Consider the following 22,326-nt stretch of genomic DNA (forward strand, 5'->3'; position numbering starts at 1 on the left):
GAAGTAGTCCGTTTGCGCCCTGGGAAAACAATCCTCGCAGTAAGCCGCGAAAACCTCGTCATGACAGAATGTCGACAGCAATTCGTTTTCCCGCAACGGACATGGAGGATATGGAGGAAGGAACGTGGGAGGTATCAAAGGCTATGGAAACCGAGACGCTCCGCCATTCCCCCATGGAGCGCAGGGACTTGAAGTGGGGTCCAAACAGCAAGCTGGTTCCGATCAGCTCCGTGTGGCCCGGGAACGTTGCCGCGTCGCAGCTGTGCCGGAAGCGCCGGCAGAGACGGAAGCAGTCCAGAAAAGCTTCTCCTAGCCGGCAGGACGCGTCGCTCCCGCAAGCTCCTCCTCCGGATCAATGTAATATTGCTTCATCTCCTCTGTCAGATACATCCTGTTTGGACCTTTATTATGTCTAAGCTAAGATGTGTTTACCTTTCCTTCTTCATCTCCTCTGTCAGATACATCCTGTTTGGACATGTATTATGTCTAAGCTAAGATGTGTTTACCTTTCCTTCATTCCTTGCTCTGATGAAGATTGTGTATTTCTTTTCTCTGGGGCACTTTTATTTTCAAGCAGCTCATCTGCCCGCATGACTTGTGTCTATATTGGAACTCCAAATATTTGCTAAAAACACATTTTAGATTTTCTCTGGTCATTAATTTAAGTAGATAAATTCTAATACAACAACCACTCCAATTGCCGCAGTCAGACAGCGTTAAAGATTCATACTTATGAACAGTGTTGGGACTAACGCATTACAAAGTAACGTGTTACTGTAACGCCGTTAGTTTCGGCGGTAACTAGTAATCTAACGTGTTATTTTTTATATTCAGTAACTCAGTTACCGTTACTACATGATGCGTTACTGCGTTATTTTACGTTATTTTTTATGTAGTATCGGCTAGAAACTGAAGATCTGAGTGTGTTTTATTGCAGCGCTCCGGTGGAAAAGAAGAGGCGCTTTGTGTGGGGGGGGCGGGGGGGCTCTCATACCGTAGTCGAGGGGCGCAGGGGAGACGTATATGTACCTTCACTTTACCCGGAAGTGGGTCTTTACAGCTGAGGGTGAATGACGAGCCCGGCGGTTTGTTGCAACTTTGTGACTTTATTGGACGTAGCCATCCACCAAGCTAGAGAACCTGCACGCACTCATTGTCGCCGCTCCCTCACTTCTCTCGCCCACTCACTCACTGACGTCACTCACCCACATGCTGTCATATTTTAAAGGGCCACACACACACACACACACATACGCTACTCTCATAACAACTAACATGACATCATGGTGAAGCCAGAAGTCGAGTGTCTTAACATTCTCACTACTTTTCTTTTGTCGAGCACAAAGAAAATAACATCTTAGTTAAATGTAAGTTGTGTCTTGGATCAAAGATCCTATCTACTTAGAGTTAAAGTTAAAGTGCCATTATGTTGCAGCTATTTAAAATAGTTTTGTCAATTTGTTCTGGCCTGAAATAAATTGGCCCTTTGAAACATATCTTTGTCTTTGTGTGTTGTATGTAGACCACATTGTTTGTGTGTTGTATGTAGACCACATTTTTTGTGTGTTGTATGTAGACCACATTGTTTGTGTGTTGTATGTAGACCACATTGTTTGTGTGTTGTATGTAGACCACATTGTTTGTGTGTTGTATGTAGACCACATTGTTTGTGTGTTGTATGTAGACCACATTGCTTAGCAGAGTTCAGTGATGCAAATGCATGTCAAGTTGATCAACACATTGTATTATTCTCCAGTGCAATAACAGTACTGAAATGAAGGCTAAAAGGGCATTAATGGGAGCCTTAAAAAAAAAAAAGGGGGGGGGGGTAAATAAGTAACTAAATAGTTACTTTTCACAGTAACGCATTACTTTTTGGTGTAAGTAACTGAGTTAGTAACTGAGTTACTTTTGAAATAAAGTAACTAGTAATTGTAACTAGTTACTGGTTTTCAGTAACTAACCCAACACTGCTCATGAACCTGGGTTGATTACTTTGCAATTACATGTAATTACATGAATTTTTGCTGCCTTCACTGATCCAAACCTGTTCTCCCACTGTGCATTAATTGCAGGGTAAAGGCCAACCTACACACAAGACAAATGTCTATCACATACTTGACCATCTTGCACAAAGGCAGACTAAAAGGTGCTGACTGAGTGAATATTGACCACCAGGACCACTTCCACCTATAGTGCGAGGCTCCAAGGCTAAGAGGTCACCAGTTTATTCTTCTCAGAAGAGATTAGTGACAAATCTCGCAACTTTTGGAGACATAAAAGCACGTATGACTTTGCAGTTAATGTCCTCAATGATCACCAAGTGCTGTGGTGAGCCTCTCCGCCATCGCAAAGCACTCACAGGTGGTCAGGTTCATAGCAGCTTCGCGCAGCAGTCCCAGCTGCAATCAGAGCACAGAGGAGACCTACACCCTTCCGCGTACAGACCGCAAATGAAATGTGTGTGCATAAATAAAGCTTCCTTTATTGTTATTCCGAAAAAAAAAACATATAAATACAGAATAAAAAAAGTGATATTTGTTTAATAAAATATGAACTGCATGTGTTCTATGCTGCGCCCCTCCCTTTGTGCCTGTTCTGTCTCACTCAGTGGAGTAACAAAGGAGGTGCTTGGGTTTGCACTTGTGTGAAACACAGTGATAAATAAAAGAAAAAACGTCTCACAACTGTGACTTGGTCCCAATCTCATCGTTCATGTTAATGAGCCAGTCGATAGTTTAGGTTTGTTTGTGGATGTCACAACCCTCAAGTCTTCTGATCAAATGTCATACTCTAACATTTAACAATGCAGAACAAAACTGATTTAAAGAAAACAAAATAAGAATCAACAAATGAAAGTTAATTTGCAGTTCTAGTCAGTTTTTAAACAGGCTTTTTTATCTCTACCCACGTTATTCCTCTCTTTTACAGCGCCCATTGCAATTAATGTGATGACATCATGTAATGACTTTTAGTCACTTGTAGGACAGCCAATAGCTACTTTCCTTACTGAGGTGTTGGGAACATTCGCGGTCACTGGGCGTCAGCCCAAGAAAGCTGTCAGGTTGACTTTTGACTGTGGCTGGTAATGAGATCACAAAGTTAGCGACGTGCTGGCAGGTGACAACGCTGTAAGGTGAGTTCTGCAACTATGTTATAATAAAAGTACTGGACTAAAAACAGTGTGCTATGTAGGTTTATCTCATTTTTCTTCCCAGGCAGGATGACATATAAAAAGCTGTCAACAAGGATATCTAATAGATATGTCCTGCTGCTATTTACTATAGTGACATACCTATGTGTGATGGTAATATATTACCATGGGCACATGTCAACAGGTATGAATGTTGGACTTTTCATTTTTACACACATAATTAAATGTGACGAACAAGGTCCACCTGACTTTTTATTTGTGGTGTTTATTGCCGATGACATCTGTATTGACATAGTAGTACTTGCTTTGGGATGATCCCCGAATACAGCAATCTTTGCTCTCATGCGTGTGTACATGGTTCCCAGTAGGGAGGGTGGTCCGCGAGCAGGAGCTGAGGAAGACGGTGCTGAGAGACGCGTGCAGAGAAAACATGGAGGCCTTTCCCCAAGATAAGGAAACCTCGGACAAACGTATCAAAACAGTGCTACATCAACTCCTTGTTGATGATGAACATGGCTTCATTTACTGCTTCATACCAAAGGTGGGGAGCACACAACACACCAACATTCAGTGCCATTACAGAGATGTCCTTGGGCAGCTTTGCTTTGTTCAACTCACCCATTAAGGCATGGGAATGTGCCTGTATAATAATAACAATAATAATAACAACAATAAAAACATTCACTGATTTTATATAGCGCTTTTCATCAAAATTCGTATTTTAACTGTTTTTCAACAACTTTGACTGTCCCACTTACACATCTGATGTCATCTTTAACGTCTGATGCAACTGGCCATCAAACTGGCAGGAGAGAACATGATTAGTTGTATTTGGTGGCCATTTTGGCAGGAGAGTCACGTGACTATTTGTGTTTGGTGGCCATGTTGGCAGGAGAAGCAGCAGATAAAATGAATTTACCATGTTAGCTTCCAACGTTCAGAGTTTACTCCACATTTGACTCACACCAATATTGAAAGGTACAACACAAAACATGATCAACTTGTATAATGCATCTGCCATGGTTTTTACATCTATAGTAAGCCACCATAATCTGCCAGTCACATTTTCCTCCTGGACCAGAGGTGGCGGAGTTAAACACAGAAGCATCACAGTCTCATCAAGGAGCTATTTGGGAGGCACTGTGGTTGATGCGGAGTAGAAGGGTGAAGGACTCTGCTGTCTTTCAGGGAAATCGGTGTTACTACCGAAGTGAGGAGAACTCTTTCTCCTACGCGCAAGGTATTGATTTAATCTCTAGTATAGCTCACAAGTCATTGTCAATTTTCAGATTCACCGTCTTAAATTTATTTTGCATTGTGATTTATTGTGGTAAAAGATAGAACATCCCCGGGACAGAGACCATCTAAACCCACCATACCAAATAGTTGGTCTATTCCAGAGGGCAAGAGGGTCTCTCCCAGAGCAGCTCCTTCAGAACGTCCTCCTAAGAGAGTCTCTCCAAGAGCGGCTCCCTCGTAGCGTCTCCCCAAGAATGGCTAACTAACAATCTCTCTTGCTCCTTCTCTGCCATGCACATGTAGTCCAGAGCAAGCCTTGCTCCGCAGGGGTGCTCTGTAATCTCCCTACCTCCGCTTGCTTGGGTGATGTATCTGTCGTGTAGAACCTCTTTACACTATTGTGTCAATTACAGCATCACTTGATCTTCTGATCCACTGATATTGATTGATTGATTGATTGATTGATTGATTGATTGATTGATTGATTGATTGATTGATTGATTGAGAAGTGTATTGACATCTTAAAGAATTGAATCCATGTAATGCTTTAAAAAGGCAAATGGATGGCACAAAAAGCCAAAAGGCTTGTTTCCATTGTGGTCCATTAATTAGCATTGGCTCAAACTTCCTGAGAGCCATTCTACATGTGTTTTAGGCTAAGATTGTGACCGAAAAGTTACCATTAGGCTAATTAAATTTCAAAGGATTGAATCTAACACAAACAGATGTCCCTTGAACGGGAACTACTGAGGGCTCTAAGGAGAATACTTAGAAATTGATGTGTTTCCTATCATTTATGATACCTCAATATCTAGTAATACTATACATCAGGGATGTCAAACATGCGTCTTACAAGCTGGATCAGGTTCAACCCGGCTCGTGAGATGAGTTTGCGAAGTGTAAAATTTAGCTGCATTTTTAATTGAAAGAAACTGCTGTTCTAAATGTGTCCACATGATGCCACAATAGAAATTCTGTTAGGCAAGCAAATAGTTTATACCGGGGCGAGCAAGTATACCAAGCAAGAGGTACACTGTATAGCGGGGCTGGGACTCCTCCTCCTCGACCTAACATTAAACAAACAGGAGTAAAATAATCAATTAGTAACCCTACTTAAAATGCTGCATGAGACACTGCACATTGATAAAGTTCTGTAAAAACTATTGTCTTCTGTTCAAATTTAAAGAAAGTGAACAGTGTGTGATTTACTACATCTGTCAGTCTTTTAAGTTTTTATTTTTGGTTTGTTAAATTTGTACACACATTGCACAGCTTTTGTTTTTCTATCAATACTCAGTGATGTCTAGAAGGCAGGGAGTAACTCAACCCTCTTGAATATTTTCTACCTGAATTTGTATGGTTTGTTGAGTTAGCACAGGATTTATATGTGGAAATGACACATGAGGTAGTTGATACATAGAAGTTTTTATTCATGCTTTATTTAGTTTTAGTTCAATCCTAGTTGGGCTGTGATTTAAAGTTTAATGGCTTTGTAGATACACTGAGATTAAGAATTTTTAACTAACAAAGTGTTTTGGCAAGATTATTATTTGTGGTATGTACATTTTTCAAATGTGCTTGTTCTATTATGGCCAAAGTAAAACAAAAAAAACAGTTGGAAGTTGTCGTAGTTGTATTTTTAAGTTATTATGCCATGATGTTACCCGTCCGGCCCACGTGAATAGATTTTCCTCCATGTGGCCTCTGAGCTAAAATATGTTTGACACCCCTGCTTATACATACATGCACAATACAAATACACCCATCATCATATTACATACAGTATGTATATATCCACATGCACTCACTATATAAGGCATACTGTAACTGTATTCTGCCATTCAAGTTTGACATTAGCATGCTAATATAACAAAAAAAATAATTTCACTACCATGCCAATTTGCGTCGGAACCGTGTTTAAAACTTGTTGGGAAAGGCTTTCCACCATCATTTAAAAACAGTTCACGGCGATTTGAGAAACGCAATGAACCACCATCCAAACTGGCAATGTGTGAATACCCCATTAGGAAACATCTGAAGTCAGGTATTTGACTACACATGTTTGTTTGTTACCGCCAATAGAATTCCATTTTATTTTATTCACCTTCTGTTGCCACAGTAAGATTTGACATGGAAAACCCTGATCGGCTAAACAAGATGATTATCATGTTGGTGCTAAAAATATGCTGTAGTTAATCGTCTTCCTTTCTCCAGGTGGCATGCACTAATTGGAAGAGGTTCATGCATGCACTAAAAGAAGGTGAGCCCTACCCTGATCTCATGAGCATATCTCCCCAAAAGGCCAACAATCCAAAGGGTCTGCGTAGCCTTGCCAGCTTCTCGAAAGTCGAGATGGAGGTGAGCATTCAGTCCTCCTGTCATGGGAATGGTAAGGAAGGGTTCATGTCATTCCATCACTGAAGCTTTTCAACTGCAATCAAATTAAAATGGAGTGCACAACTGAAATTCAACCAGCAGGAGCACCGTTGAATTTATTGTTACGGCTGACTCAGGGTCACAACGACAAAGGGGGAGACAAGACTGAAGTAAAAGGTGCTGAAAGGATTATTTAATATAACAAAAGTGAGAATAAAATATAACCCAGCGAACAGCCAAAGCAAAACCGAGCAGAGCGTGAGGTCCTGGGAAGCCCCATCTGATATTCTGGCACTGATTAGCCCCAATTAGGTGCAGCGGCAGGACCTGCGAACAGAGTGAGAGGGAGAGGCAGAGAAGGTGGTCAAGCAGGCCTCCACTCTGAACCCATTACCACAAGGCTTCCACAAGGCCTGGGCCGTGACAAATTTTAACCCCAATTTGTAGTCTATGAAGAACATCATGACAGCTGATGTAGCATAACACTAATATTGAAACAGGAACTCAGAACACTCAGAAAGAGATCCTCGATCCAACACAGGATTAAGTTCCAACAATAGTTGTTATACTAGTGGCCTCTTTGATCTACTCTTGTTGCAATCTTTCCTCATAACATGCATCGGGTGCATCATTGTCATCATATTACTTCAGTATCTGAGCATTTTAAGATGTCCAATACTAGAACCACCATTGTTATCGAATATTTTTAAGTTTTGACAAGTATCAGTGCAGTCATGTGGTGTTTACATTTTAAAGGTGCCATATGTAGTAATGTGGTCAGAAATGGTACTACAATCACAGTCAAAATTCTGTAGTCCCCTCCCACTCTCCATGACGAAGATTGCCAGATACGCAGCCGAATCCGAAATCCTACTCCAAGGAACTTAAAATGGCAATCGACGAGTCCTTCACTGTAGGTTTTTTTTGTTTATGCTTCTTGCACGATGGTTTACTAAGTAATGATGCCACATTTTTGTCGATTAGCCAAATGCATTTGTAAATTTACGCAGCAATATTTTAATTGGGAGTCGGTACAGATTGTTGACATCACCCTGCTAAAATGTCTAGTTTGACCGCACGGACCACCATCGAAATATTTATATATAATAATATATAATATATTATATATCCCAAGGGCCTACTTTGATGGCGAGCCAAGGCCAACAGTAAAATTACCGCCACATTTAATTCAGCATAACTCCATGTTGCATCCAACCTGACGCACTGTATTCTCTTCCATGTACGCACATCACCATCTTTCAGTGCAGAGTGCAATTCTATGAGCCAACCCACGTTATGCAAAAACCATGTTACGCATAAATCATATAGCCTACTACCATGTCAATACACAAAGTAGAACATCATTACATGTAATGCATTTTATTGTGCCAAGCAATTACCACCCCATATGTGCCTGATGCAGAAACCGCAATTAGCCGTGCTAATGTTGGAACGCATTTCCTCAGCGTATCAGCCGATTGATAACAAAATAGGCACTGATACTACCCATACCCACATAGGTTTTATTTGTCGAAAATATATTTTGCCCTGTCAGTTGGATGACATCTCGACATACAGGCTAACGGGCATATATGTCCCCCGTTAGCCTATATGTCGATGTGTCATTGACCGGGCTAGCATGCTAAGCATTCGTTGCACGAAAATACTAGCTTTGTTAGACAAGATGATAGACTGTATTGGACAATTTAGTTTTTTACATACGAAATGTCAATTTCCAATTATTACAAGTAATAAGAAAACATAAATGCCTGACTTACCTATCAAGGAGGAAATTAGCAAGTTTGGCGTCAGATGAAAAAACCTTCTCCGTCTTCAATCGTCTCCATCTTTCAAAGGCGTCCCCGATACAAATCCTCGTTTTGTTCCTGGCTTTGTCATGAATAAGTTGAGAATCGTAACAACGGCATTTAGATTTACTAAGGTCTGACATGTTTAGTAACTTTACCAGTGGCAGTAGCTCGACGAAGATGCCGGTGCGTAACTGGCAATCTGATGTGACACACTCGCAGACATTCTAATTGGTCAAACTGTGGAGGGTGGGACATCGAAATGAAAACAATAGCAAGGTTTTCGGGGATGTAAATCTAATTTTGAAAGGAGCATATTCCCGGCTGAACTACCGTTATCAGTTATAGAGGTATTCGAAATTACCATGATTTATTAATGCATTTTGACATATCAGGGCCATTTAATGATGACTTGACATGAAATTATTACATATGGCACCTTTAAATGAGCCAATTTTAAATGAACAAATAATAACAACATACAGTTGTTGATTGAGGAAATATACTCAAACGTATATACACATATTAAAAAGTATAAACTTATCTTAAAAAGTAATTTATTATAGGTACTTAAATGGCTGTTGTATCTTCTTGTTTTAAAGGAGAACTGCACTTTTTTTTTTTTAGAATTTTGCTTATTGTTCACAATCATCATTAAAGAAATGACGACGGATGTATTTTTTTGTAATGCATTCTAACTCGTAAATAAAAGTCCGCTTACAGTGGAGCCAATGGGAAGTCCTCTATTCCGTCCATGAAACCCAATAAAAAAAAACATCCACAAACCCGCCAACAATAGTCCATTGACATTTCATGAATTTAATATTAACCAAGTATTAGTGGTATTGTTAGTATAAACGCTAACGCAGACAAACTATTTACAGCGGCGCTGTGATCACAAGCTTGTGTGCCGATGTTGACATGATCGACTGATCAGCTGCTTCCTCACTTCCTTGCTCGTCAAACTTTATTCTAGATCATAAATCATGTCTCTCACCTGGATAGTAGAAGGACGAAGACATATTCCGACAAGTTGGTACACTTTGACAGCCAATATAGACCGGGAAATGGCAAGAAAGACACGAAAAGATGCTTGGATCCACCCCCCTTTTTTCCATTCTCAATTTAAAATGGGAATATATGAACATCCTAGCAGTCGGCATACTAATGACAGCAGAACTTATACAGTAAGTGATATTTTATTATGTCTGTTGGCTCTTATAAAGTGAGTAGTAATCAGGGATGTTGTTAAAAAAAAAGCAAATGTGATGCGTTTTTTTAAATTAATGTGCCGCGTATGGTTAAAGTGATCAAAATACGTAAATATTAAATGTTATCATAAATGTGTCTGTTACTACATTACATATATACTTACATCATGTATATAAATGTTTTTAGGGGTTTACAGGCAGAACAGAGCGGCCTCCATAGGCTCCATTGTAAGTGGACATTTGATCGCATTTATTTACTATTTAGCATGCATTAAAAAAAAAAAAAATTAAAAAAAAAAAATTAAAAAAAAAAAATTAAAAAAAAAAATTAAATAAAAAAAAAAAAAAAAAAAATATATATATATATATATATATATATATATATATTTATATATATATATATATATATATATATATATATATATATCCGTCGTCATGATTGTGAACGATAGACAACATTTTTCTAAACGAGGAATTGTTTGGATTGCAAGCGTGTCGATCCAATCATGGATTTGTTGTCCAACAATCCCACGGCACATATTACTATTGTGTACGTGTGCGTGTATACTTAGCCCACGTGTTGTTGTCTGCTGTGTCACAGTGTGATGTTGCCTCCTTCTATTTGATATCAAGTTCATTTTAGTGTGGTGCTGGCTGTTGCTTTCATTAGTAAAAAGATATTTCCTGCATTGAACTTGCTGTGCTCCTGACGCTGTCATGTTGACATAACACCACATCAAGCGTATCGCTAACAACGTTGTAACGTACATAAAAGTAATTAATGAAATTACTCGTTACTAGAAAAAGTAATAATAATATATAATATTAATACATTTTACTTATAAGGTGCCTTTCTAGACACTCAAGGACACAATTGGATAAAAACGACAACAACAAATAACTATATAATTTACAGTGAATAAGCAGTCAGAAATAAGTGTGTTTTGAGTCTTGATTTAAAGAGGGAAATTGAGTCCATATTGCAAAGGTGTAGTGCAGGGGTGTCAAAGTCAAGAATTATCTGTGGCCCCCGGGATGATATTTGATTAGTATTAGAACCGGCCCTCAGGCCACAGCCGCCTGCTGCTGTTTTGCACTCACAAATACTCCATCAGTGTTGGCGCTAGGAATTTTCTAAATTGATCAAGTCATAAAAATGGGGTCCTACAGTAAATTTTTGGGGTCCCACTTTTTGTAACCGTTTTGAAAACAAATGATAAATGTATGCATTATCCTGTTATATCTCACATTCTATATTGTGTTTTGGAAGAAGGTTGTCATAAACGTTAATTATTTCTTTTTTTTTTTTAAATACAAAAGAAAACAAATGTTTTTGCATATGTAAATGTATTCAGTTATAAACATTCATTCACTTTCTTCCTTCCTTCATGGATCTAAACTTTACCGCTGCGGGTATTTTTTTCTATATTTTTATTGTCATATTTTCAGAATGTGTTTGTTCTATTTTTTGCCAAAGTAAGACAAAGAAAACCATTTGAAGTTGTCTTTAATTTTTAGTTTTAATGCCATGATTTTAGTAGTCCGGCCCGCGTGTGCACAGATGAGGCTTGGGCCCCCATGGTGGTCAGTTTAAATAAGTGAGCTGGACAAATGACGAGGATCTTAGAGAACTTGGCGACATGGAGGACAGAAAGATATGACGATGCAAGGTTATGGATAGCTTTGAAAGCGAGGAGAATTATTTTAAATTGGATACGGTGTTTGATGGGTAGTGGAGTTGTTGCAGAACAGGGATGATCTGATAATTATCAAAACAGTTGTTGATCTAGTAAATGTCGTCTGGTGCACGTAACAAGAACACAACACATGATTAATGATGATCAACGGAGATGATGCAAATAACTTACCTTGCTTGCAGGCCAAGTTGAAGCACTACACCAAGTTCATGTTTGTCCGTGAACCCTTTGTGCGCCTCATCTCAGCCTTCCGGGACAAACTCCTGTCGTTGAATCAATATTATTACCAAGGTTTAGGCCGACTCCTTCTGCGTCGCTACGGCAACCAGTCTGACACCCCGTTGACTGTGAAGGAGGCGGTTGCGTCAGGCATCCAGCCCAAGTTCTACCATTTTGTCCAGCATCTGCTGGACACAAATGGCCATATGAATGACTATCACTGGAAGCAGTTGCACCGCCTGTGTCAACCCTGCTACATCGAGTAAGCTGCATATTCTTCATCTTCTCCATCATTATCAGTGCTGAGAAATAAACCCAGATTAACATTGATGTGTTCTGCTCAGGTACGACTTTATCGGGCATCAGGAGACGCTTGATGAAGACGCCCTGCAAGTGCTAACGTCCTTGAACATGGAGAAGCTCATCAAGTTTCCCCCGGCCTACCAAAATGCGACGTCCCCTGCAACATTGTCGAAGTGGTTTAAAGAAGTGCCCCTGGAGGACAGGAGGAAGCTTTACGAGCTCTACAAGAAGGACTATGAGCTGTTTGGCTACGAACCACCTTACACTTTACTCAACATCACACAATAGAGGTGGAGCATTTTTTGGGAGCTACTTGGTAAACTCTTGAGGACGTTCAACATGGAGCACAGTCCTCCACCAATGTAATAATCCTAATTTGGTTCACACCTCCATAGATAACTTCCGATTACATTAAAACTAGTGCTGCCAAACAATCCATCCATCCATTTTCTACCGCTTATTCCCTTCGGGGTCGCGGGGGGCGCTGGAGCCTATCTCAGCTACAATCGGGCGGAAGGCGGGGTACACCCTGGACAAGTCGCCACCTCATCGCAGGGCCAACGCAGAGAGACAGACAACATTCACACTCACATTCACACACTAGGGCCAATTTTAGTGTTGCCAATCAGCCTATCCCCAGGTGCATGTCTTTTGGAGGTGGGAGGAAGCCGGAGTACCCGGAGGGAACCCACGCAGTCACGGGGAGAACATGCAAACTCCACACAGAAAGATCCAGAGGCCGGGATTGAACTCACGACTACTCAGGACCTGCCAAACAAATACACTATCAATCAGCTTAATTATATATTTTGACACAGATGCAGTTTTATTGTCAGAATGTCATACAGGAACATATTTTAAATGTTTTACTCAAATGTGCATCATTTACTTGCACAAAATAGGTGTATCTAAAGTTCAGTCAGGATGTATTTTGAAGTGAAATTTGCCAGCGAGCACACCAGTCGGAATCTCCTCACTCATATTTTCCGTAGAGCTGACCGCAAAGCAGTTCTGCTCATTTCTTGGTTCTTCGGTGCAATGCCAGGGGACGGGGAACATGCTTTATCAGAATCATGCAGTATCGTACTTCAAACCCCGCTTCAAAAAACTGTGCAGTACAGAATGTGCTCATTGTATCCAATAATGTTGACTCACAAATAGTTATATTAATTTGCAACCTGAACGCGACCCGTATGTGACTTTTTCGCCAGCTTTGGGTGAGCTACGTCATTCGTGTGCGCCGGGAAAGACGCAGTCGCCAGTGGAAGTGGATATTTCATCGCCAAAGTCTGTTTTCGAAGGCCGAATTTTCGATGCATCACTTGTCAATAGTGTGCAAATAGAGATGTCCGATAATGGCTTTTTTGCCGATATTCCGATATTGTCCAAATCTTAATTACCGATTCCGATATCAACCGATACCGATATATACAGTCGTGGAATTAACACATTATTATGCCTAATTTTGTTGGGATGCCCCGCTGGATGCATTAAACAATGTAACAAGGTTTTCCGAGATAAATCAACTCAAGTTATGGAAAAAAATGCCAACATGGCACTGCCATATTTATTATTGAAGTCACAAAGTGCATTATTTTTTTTAACATGCCTCAAAACAGCAGCTTGGAATTTGGGACATGCTCTCCCTGAGAGAGCATGAGGAGGTTGAGGTGGGCGGGTTTGGGGGGGCGGGGTTGAGTCATTCAAAGAGTTAGTGCTGCAAGGGGTTCTGGGTAGTTGTTCTGTTGTGTTTATGTTGTGTTACGGTGCGGATGTTCTCCCGAAATGTGTTTGTCATTCTTGTTTGGTGTGGGTTCACAGTGTGGCGCATATTTGTAACAGTGTTAAAGTTGTTTATACCACCACCCTCAGTGTGACCTGTATGGCTGTTGACCATGTATGCCTTGCATTCACTTGTGTGTGTGAAAAGCCGTAGATATTATGTGACTCGGCCGGCACGCAAAGGCAGTGCCTTTAAGGTTTATTGGCGCTCTGTACTTCTCTCTACGTCCGTGTACACAGCAGCGTTTTAGAAAGTCATACATTTTACTTTTTGAAACCGATACCGATAATTTTGAAACCGATACAGATAATTTCCGATATTACATTTTAAAGCATTTATCGGCCGATAATATCGGCAGTCCGACTTTATCGGACATCTCTATGTGCAAATAATAGGCTATATGTAATACCGTATTTTTTGCACCATAGGGTGCACCGGATTATACGGCGCACTGCCGATGAGCGGGTCTATTCAGGTCTATTTTTATACAAAAGGCACACCGGATTATAATGCGCATTTAAGGGGTCGTATTACGATGTTTTTTCAAAATTTAAAACACTTCCTTGTGGCCTACCTAACATGTAATGGTGGGTCATTGGTCAAAATTGGTCAAAATGTTGCATAGATCATGTTTTACAGACCATCTTCAGGACGCACCGTTTTGTGGGCGGTCTTGTTTACATGGTTCCACACAAGGACGAGAGTGGAAGAAGTGTCAAAAGATGTAGCTAACTGTTTTAATGACATTCATACTTTACTTAAAGGCCTACTGAAATGAAATTGTTTTATTTAAACGGGGATAGCAGATCCATTCTATGTGTCATACTTGATCATTTCGCGATATTGCCATATTTTTTCTGAAAGGATTTAGTAGAGAACATCGACGATAAAGTTTGCAACTTTTGGTCACTGATAAAAAAGCCTTGCCTGTACCGGAAGTAGCGTGACGTCACAGGTTGAAAGGCTCCTCACATTTCCCCATTGTTTACAATGCAGCGAGAGCGATTTGGACCGAGAAAGCGACGATTACCCCATTAATTTGAGCGAAGATTCGTGGATGAGGAACGTGAGAGTGAAGGACTAGAGTGTAGTGCAGGGCGTATCTTTTTTCGCTCTGACCGTACCAGGTAAAAGGGTTCATTGGATTCCACACTTTCTCCTTTTTCTATTGTGGATCACGGATTTGTATTTTAAACCACCTCGGATACTATATCCTCTTGAAAATGAGAGTCGAGAACGCGAAATGGACATTCACAGTGACTTTTATCTCCACGACAATACATCGGCGAAGCTCTTTAGCTACGGAGCTAACGTGATAGCACATCGGGCTTAAATGCAGATAGAAACAAAAGAAATAAACCCCTGACTGGAAGGATAGACAGAAAATCAACAATACTATTAAACCATGGACCTGTAAATACACGGTTAATGCTTTCCAGGCTGGCAAAGCTTAACAATGCTGTTGCTAACGACGCCATTGAAGCTAACTTAACAACGGGACCTCACAGAGCTATGCTAAAAACATTAGCTATCCACCTACGCCAGCCCTCATCTGCTCATCAACACCCGTGCTCACCTGCGTTCCAGCGATCGACGGCGCGACGATCATAGATGCGGTCGGCGGCCCGGAGACGGAGGGAGTCAAGGTGAGGTCGGCGGCTAGCGCGTCTGCTATCCATCTCAAAGTCCTCCTGGTTGTGTTGCTGCAGTCCGCCGCTAATACACCGATCCCACCTACAACTTTCTTCTTTGCAGTCTTCATTGTTCATTAAACAAATTGCAAAAGATTCACCAACACAGATGTCCAGAATACTGTGGAATTTTGAGATGAAAACAGAGCTTTTTGTATTAGATTCAATGATGTACCAATACTTCCGGTTCAACGATTGACGTCACGCGCATACGTCATCATACATAGACGTTTTCAACCGGAAGTTTAGCGTGAAATTTAAAATTGTTAACCCGGCCGTATTGGCATGAGTTGCAATGTTAAGATTTCATCATTGATATATAAACTATCAGACTGCATGGTCAATAGTAGTGGGTTTCAGTAGGCCTTTAAATCAATAACGGAGCAGCATCTCCTCATCCGTGGCTCACTAGTGCAACAACAACGTCGGAAATGTGTCCCGTAAAAATACGTTCGACCGAAACTCTCTAATAACTAAAGTTCCGTGGGTGAATTATGTAAACCAACTACACCAGGAGTTTTTAGCGCTTTTATAGCGAGTCTACTGAAAGATATGAGTTAGAATTTTACGCTACTTTATATTAGAAATGGTAACAGCCAGAGGTGTGGACTCGAGTCACATGACTTGGACTCGAGTCAGACTCGAGTCATGAATTTGATGACTTTAGACTCAACTTGACAAAATGTAAAGAGACTTGCAACTCGACTTAGACTTTAACATCAATGACTTGTGACTTCACTTGGACTTGTATTGATATTTTGTATTACATTCTTCCCTTAAATGATAATGTTTACAGTGATTGTTATATATGTATTTTTTATGTATGTCGCTTTGGATAAAAGCGTCTGCCAAATACATAAACATATATAAACACCTGAAAGTCTTTATATCAGCTAAAACCACCAATCTGTTTCACTGGATTCAGAATAAAACCAAATGCTGTCTTACCCAACAATGTTAGTATTTGAATATTGTTACTTGAAGACTTATTCCTGGTTACAATTATACTGTTAAGAAAGTATTGTCTTATATTTTGCCTAAAATGAGAATGCATCATAATCAGTGGCGGCTGGTGAATTTTGTTTTAGGTGGGGCTGAAAGTTTGTAAACCAAACCCCTGTAGGGGCGTCATCCTCCCCCAGAAGATTTCTTTGTGATTTTCACATACAAATATTGAAGATCTTTGCTCCTTCTCAACTCTGTGGTAATGTTATTTTCATAAAATACAACCAAAAGTACATTAATGTTAAATCTTACTTGTGAAAAGTAATCCCCCGATTCCTATTTTCAACAGTCCGCTCATTTGAGCAGGAAAACGCTGAACACCAGCCCGGCATCTTTGTTTTCTACCTGTCAACTGTCAGTTTAGGCTGCTCGCCGGCTCCTCATCACCACTTCAAGATGCAATTTGTCACAGCAACCAATACTGCGTCTACTTATAAGATGTCTATGGTTATAACATCATTTCAAACACAGCAATATGTTGCGTCCACTGCAGTTTGCTACCTTATTCATACTTTTTGTCAAGTGATTTTTTTAAGCAGGGTTGCATGAGGTACGTTAGTCAATGTATCACACACAGTAACATAACGTTAAGACGGCGGTCAGCAGCACCGCATATTTTAGCCACCTACAAAAAGACAAACAGTCAAATAAAGGTCAGTTAAAATGTATACTATATTAAGAATATGTGTACATATTGCATAGGGCCCTGACATCTAAAAAGTACAACTCTGTTCATTGTTATGTTCATGTATTTGTTATGTTTTTCATGTGTACACACACATAAACACACATACAGTATGAGATGAGATCAATGAGATAAGGTAAGAACAGAATAGAAACTGCTGTGGAACTAGTTACAATGCAATATGCCATGGAAATACAATGTTAACACTTTTGTACAAATAAGTACAGTTGCACTTGTTTTTGCAAATGTGTTTATTCTGTAAAGGAATGAGTTAAATGTTTAAAATTGTTTAAACTATTAAAATGACTGGCTAATAGTGCTATTATGAATTGCAATGTCAGTACTATTTTTTTTCCTGCTATTTCAAATGCACTTGTTTTAAGAAATAAATACAGCGGTTTAAAAGCATACACAATCTGTGTAAAAATATTAGTCTGTGGTTAAAAGGACTTGAAAGGACTCAAAACTCAAAATGCAGGACTTGTGACTTGACTTGAGACTTTCCAGTCTTGACTTTGGACTTGACTCTGGACTTGCCTGTCTTGACTCGGGACTTGACTCGAGACTTGAGGGCAAAGACTTGAGACTTACTTGTGACTTGTAAAGCAATGACTTGGTCCCACCTCTGGTAACAGCAGAAGATGAATGTCCCATAACAAGAAGTTAGAGGAAAAAAAAGAAGTTTATCGACTACGGTGTCGGCATGAACTACAGTGGCGGACGCGCACACATCAGGACATACGCAGATCCCATATACACATCAGCAGGTACAAGAAGGTGAGAAAATTATAAAATAATTTTTCAGCAGCTGTTTGATGAAAATATTCCTACTTGGAAATATGTGTTTAGCAATGTCGTGTTTCACGATAAAGACACTGCTTGATTTGGGCACCAATTTTCAGTTCAGGACAAAAAGACAAAAACTGATAAGCATGTAATCACACGCACAACAAAAAAGCCTAAAATGATTCTATTTTATTATATAATATTTTCTTCTTATTACCGAAGTGTGAACAACATTATATAACATGTTGTTTTGACTTGAGTAATGATTTGAAGTGCATGAGAAAGTGGAAAGGAAAACGTTCTTTGCCCACACGGTGATCTATTAACGGGCATATTTTACAAGAAGCAGAACCGATGTTGTAAAAGCTCAAAACTGCAAACAGCTTAGTCAGCAATAATAACAGTTGACAAGTAACATTGTAAACAACCATGAATGTTAATTTGTGTCTTTATTATGACAGATTATTTTTTTTACCCTGAATTTATGTAACTTAATTTTTTTCTTTTGCGTTTTGTGAACTGAACTTTTGTACATCAAATTATGCTGACAATTTTATTGGAAAAAAAATAGTTAGCAAAATGCGTCTACTGCTTTGAAAATCAAGACTCACTTCCGGTAAATTAAGACTGAAGCAATCGATACTGTCTCAGAACCAGCCAATGAGGTATCAGTTTGAAGTCACGTGACCTGGTCTCGCAAAACAGTATAAAAAAGGCAGTCATCTGCTACCTGGACATAATACAATACATAATACATAATAATACAACATAAACATTTCAATGCGGCCCGCTGGATATTTTCATACTATAGAAATTATTTCAATGGTTAAAATATGCACTTTTGAGTGCATATTTAAAGCTTTCCGTAAGAAATCACCGTTTGATATAATTGCGTTGGAGACAGAGGGTGTTTGTGTATGTGGTGGAGATTTACATTTTATACTTAATCAGGATATGGATACAAACAAAAACCCTATAAAAAATAGACTTACTAAATTAATCAATACGGCTTGGAAAGATATGGGCTTTATTGAATTAAATATTACCAAGCCACAATTAACATTTAATGATGATCCCTCAGAAGATATCAAAGATTTGATTTGAGATGGGACATGACCTCAGTAAGGTATTTGGTCAAAAACCAAGGTGATTGTTTTAGGCTATTTATAGACCTGTAATACGAAACGTTAAAAACAATATTTAATGATGGTTTACTTATTTATTAGATTTGGCAGTAGGATTCATGTAATAAAAATGTATATTGCAAGTTGTTCAACCTATTCCAAGTCCTACCAGTAGAGGTCCCCCAGACTCAGTTTACAGCCTGGGATCAATTTATATCCAGGTTTGTCTGGGGTTGCAAGAGACTGAGGGTGAGATTATCAGCCCTTAAATTATCCAAACACAAAGGAGGAATGGCTCTCTCAAGTGCGAATAAGTATTTTTATGCAGCTCAGTTCTGGTACCTGTGTTGTTGGAATAATGATAACTATAGCAAGATGATGTAAGAGGAAATGGAAACAGATTCTCAATGTTTTTTGGTTCAATCGCTCTTAGGCAAAAAGGAAAATCCCTTAGATGTCATAGCGAAAATAAGCACAATAACTTCTGGCACATTAGAACTGTGATTTAGATTTATTAAACAATTTAAATTAAGAAAAGATCAAAACGTGCTCTTCGACACCTAATTGAAGCCGGGAGAAGATGTCACATTTAAACAGTGGACAATGAAAGGTACTGTCATTGAAAATAAGGAATTGCAGAGTTTTCAAACACTGAAAGACACATTTGTACACAAATGACAAATTCAGTGATTGTGCATATAAACCAAACTGTAGGTGTACTAAAGTTATTTCCAGGTTTTATGAGAGTTTTATAAAACAAAAATTGGGAAGCTGAATTAGAAGTAGGATATTACATCTGGGGAATGGTAAATATGTGTAATCCAATTTACTTCCACAAGCTCACAACAATGGAGGGTGTTTAATTTGGTTAAAAAAAAAAAATTTCACCTAAGATTTAATTAATACCTCAGCCACGTTGGAGACAATGTGACTCGTTAAATTCACATTGTACGCATATTTTGGAGCTGTACAGCTAAAATCACTTTGGGAAGAAGTACACTCAGTCATGTTACGTATGGCGGAGAAAGGAGACGACACCACGGCAGGAATCAATTCAATAGCTTTGTTGGAGCTGATGATGAATGTGTGGGATGTGTATGCTACTCCAAGTGTTTGGTGCAATACAATGTGTAGAATTAACAATGTAAATGTTACCAGAGTTTGTTGTATGTGTGTGCTGGATGAATCTTTTGTCAGACCAAAGGGGCAAGGCGAGAAGGCAGTTCGTGGGAAAGCAGGCTGAAGAGAAGCAGCGAGGTCCTTGTCCAAGCAGGGGTCAAGGATGTAGGGAGGCAGTCCAGAATCCAGAGGAAAGTCGAGGCACACAGCTCAATCACGGGAAACAGGGAAGGCACAGAGAGAGAGCAAGTACGTGGAAGGGAAGCCAGAGACGGGACGCTTACTACGAGGAGTGAACTATGTTCCGGCACTGGATCTTTGGGTGCTCTGGCCTTTATGCTGTCTGTCTTCATTAGTCCCAGGTGCACTGATTACAGATTACCTGCAGTTTTGCCGGCGCATGGCCGCAATGCAGCCAGAGCGAGCAGGGGCGTGTCCTGGCATGCTTCCAGCGGAGGTGCCAGCCGAGCATGCAGCAGAAGGCATGAGAGATTGCGCGTGCGCCGTGACAAGTCATGTCTAAAGTTTTGGAATATAACATTCCAATGAAGTGTATGACCTCATTGTGGACATAGGGCCTGATTTACTGAAGGTTTGTGTGTATTAAAACACTAAACTGATCTACTAAACGTGTGCAAAGTGGATTGTGTCCAATAAGTGAGCAGAATTATAATAAGGCTTAATCCCATCATCCATTTTTCTAACGCTTCTCCCTCTCTGGGTCGCGGGGGTGCTGGAACCTAACCCATCTGCATTCGGGCGGAAGGTGGGGTACACCCTGGACAAGTCGCCAGCTCATCACAGGGCCAACACAGATAGACAGACAACATTCACACTCACATTCACACACTAGGGCCAATTTAGTGTTGCCAATCAACCTATCCCCAAGTGCATTTCTTTGGAAGTGGGAGGAAGCCAGAGTACCCGAGCTGGACAACTTTAACCGTGACTCTAGCTTCCCTGACTTGTTTCCTAAGCCTGACTGCCTTGAGTCGGACTCTGACTTTTATGACCATTTTGAGGACTCTCAAGTGTAAATAGGCTTGTGCACCTGCCTTGTCCTTGACCTTTTAGATTTTCTCTGGTCATTCATTTAAGTAGATAAATTATAATACAACAACCACTCCGATTGCCACAGTCAGACAACGTTAAAGATTCATACTCATGAACCTGGTTTGATTACTTTGTAATTACATGTAATTACATGCATTTTTGCTGCCTTCAATTATCCAAACCTGTTCTCCCACTGTGCATTAAGTGCACAAGACAAGTTCTCTCTGACGTAATGACAAATGTCTATCACATACTTGACCATCTTGCACAAAGGCAGACTAAAAGGTGCTGACTAAGTAAATATTGACCACCAGGACCACTTCCACCTATAGTGCGAGGCTCCAAGGCTAAGAGGTCACTAGTTTATTCTTTTCAGAAGAGATTAGTGACAAATCTCGCAACTTTTGGAGACATAAAAGCACGTATGACTTTGCAGTTAATGTCCTCAATGATCACCAAGTGCTGTGGTGAGCCTCTCCGCCATCGCAAAGCACTCACAGGTGGTCAGATTCATAGCAGCTTCGCGCAGCAGTCCCAGCTGCAATCAGAGCACAGAGGAGACCTACACCCTTCCGCGTACAGACCGCAAATGAAATGTGTGTGCATAAATAAAGCTTCCTTTATTGTTATTCCGAAAAAAAAAACATATAAATACAGAATAAAAAAAGTGATATTTGTTTAATAAAATATGAACTGCATGTGTTCTATGCTGGGCCCCTCCCTTTGTGCCTGTTCTGTCTCACTCAGTGGAGTAACAAAGGAGGTGCTTGGGTTTGCACTTGTGTGAAACACAGTGATAAATAAAAGAAAAAACGTCTCACAACTGTGACTTGGTCCCAATCTCATCGTTCATGTTAATGAGCCAGTCGATAGTTTAGGTTTGTTTGTGGATGTCACAACCCTCAAGTCTTCTGATCAAATGTCATACTCTAACATTTAACAATGCAGAACAAAACTGATTTAAAGAAAACAAAATAAGAATCAACAAAAGAAAGTTAATTTGCAGTTCTAGTCAGTTTTTAAACAGGCTTTTTTTTTTATCTCTACCCACGTTATTCCTCTCTTTTACAGCG

The 22,326-nt window shown here is 39.9% G+C and overlaps 1 protein-coding gene across 1 annotated transcript; it reads left to right on the forward strand.

Annotated features, from left to right (window-relative positions):
* The first annotated feature begins 143 nt into the window (after positions 1-143).
* LOC133661269 (carbohydrate sulfotransferase 12-like) lies at positions 144-12,320 on the forward strand. The gene is made up of 5 exons (XM_062064409.1): positions 144-357; positions 3,523-3,695; positions 6,608-6,751; positions 11,668-11,966; positions 12,049-12,320. The coding sequence occupies exons 1-5, from the start codon at positions 144-146 to the stop codon at positions 12,293-12,295; spliced, it is 1,077 nt and encodes a 358-aa protein (XP_061920393.1). The 3' UTR covers positions 12,296-12,320.
* The last annotated feature ends 10,006 nt before the right edge of the window (positions 12,321-22,326 follow it).

The sequence above is a fragment of the Entelurus aequoreus genome, linkage group LG12 (genome assembly GCF_033978785.1).
Source record: "Entelurus aequoreus isolate RoL-2023_Sb linkage group LG12, RoL_Eaeq_v1.1, whole genome shotgun sequence".
In the NCBI taxonomy this organism is placed as follows: domain Eukaryota; kingdom Metazoa; phylum Chordata; class Actinopteri; order Syngnathiformes; family Syngnathidae; genus Entelurus; species Entelurus aequoreus.

What these genes read in the sequence shown, in the direction of transcription:
- LOC133661269 (XM_062064409.1), top strand. Translation starts at nt 144, where the DNA reads ATGGAAACCGAGACGCTCCGCCATTCCCCCATGGAGCGCAGGGACTTG. An exon ending in AGCTCCTCCTCCGGATCAAT is followed by an intron (nt 358 to 3,522) that starts GTAATATTGCTT and finishes GGTTCCCAGTAG; the next exon opens with GGAGGGTGGTCCGCGAGCAG. An exon ending in TCTCGAAAGTCGAGATGGAG is followed by an intron (nt 6,752 to 11,667) that starts GTGAGCATTCAG and finishes CCTTGCTTGCAG; the next exon opens with GCCAAGTTGAAGCACTACAC.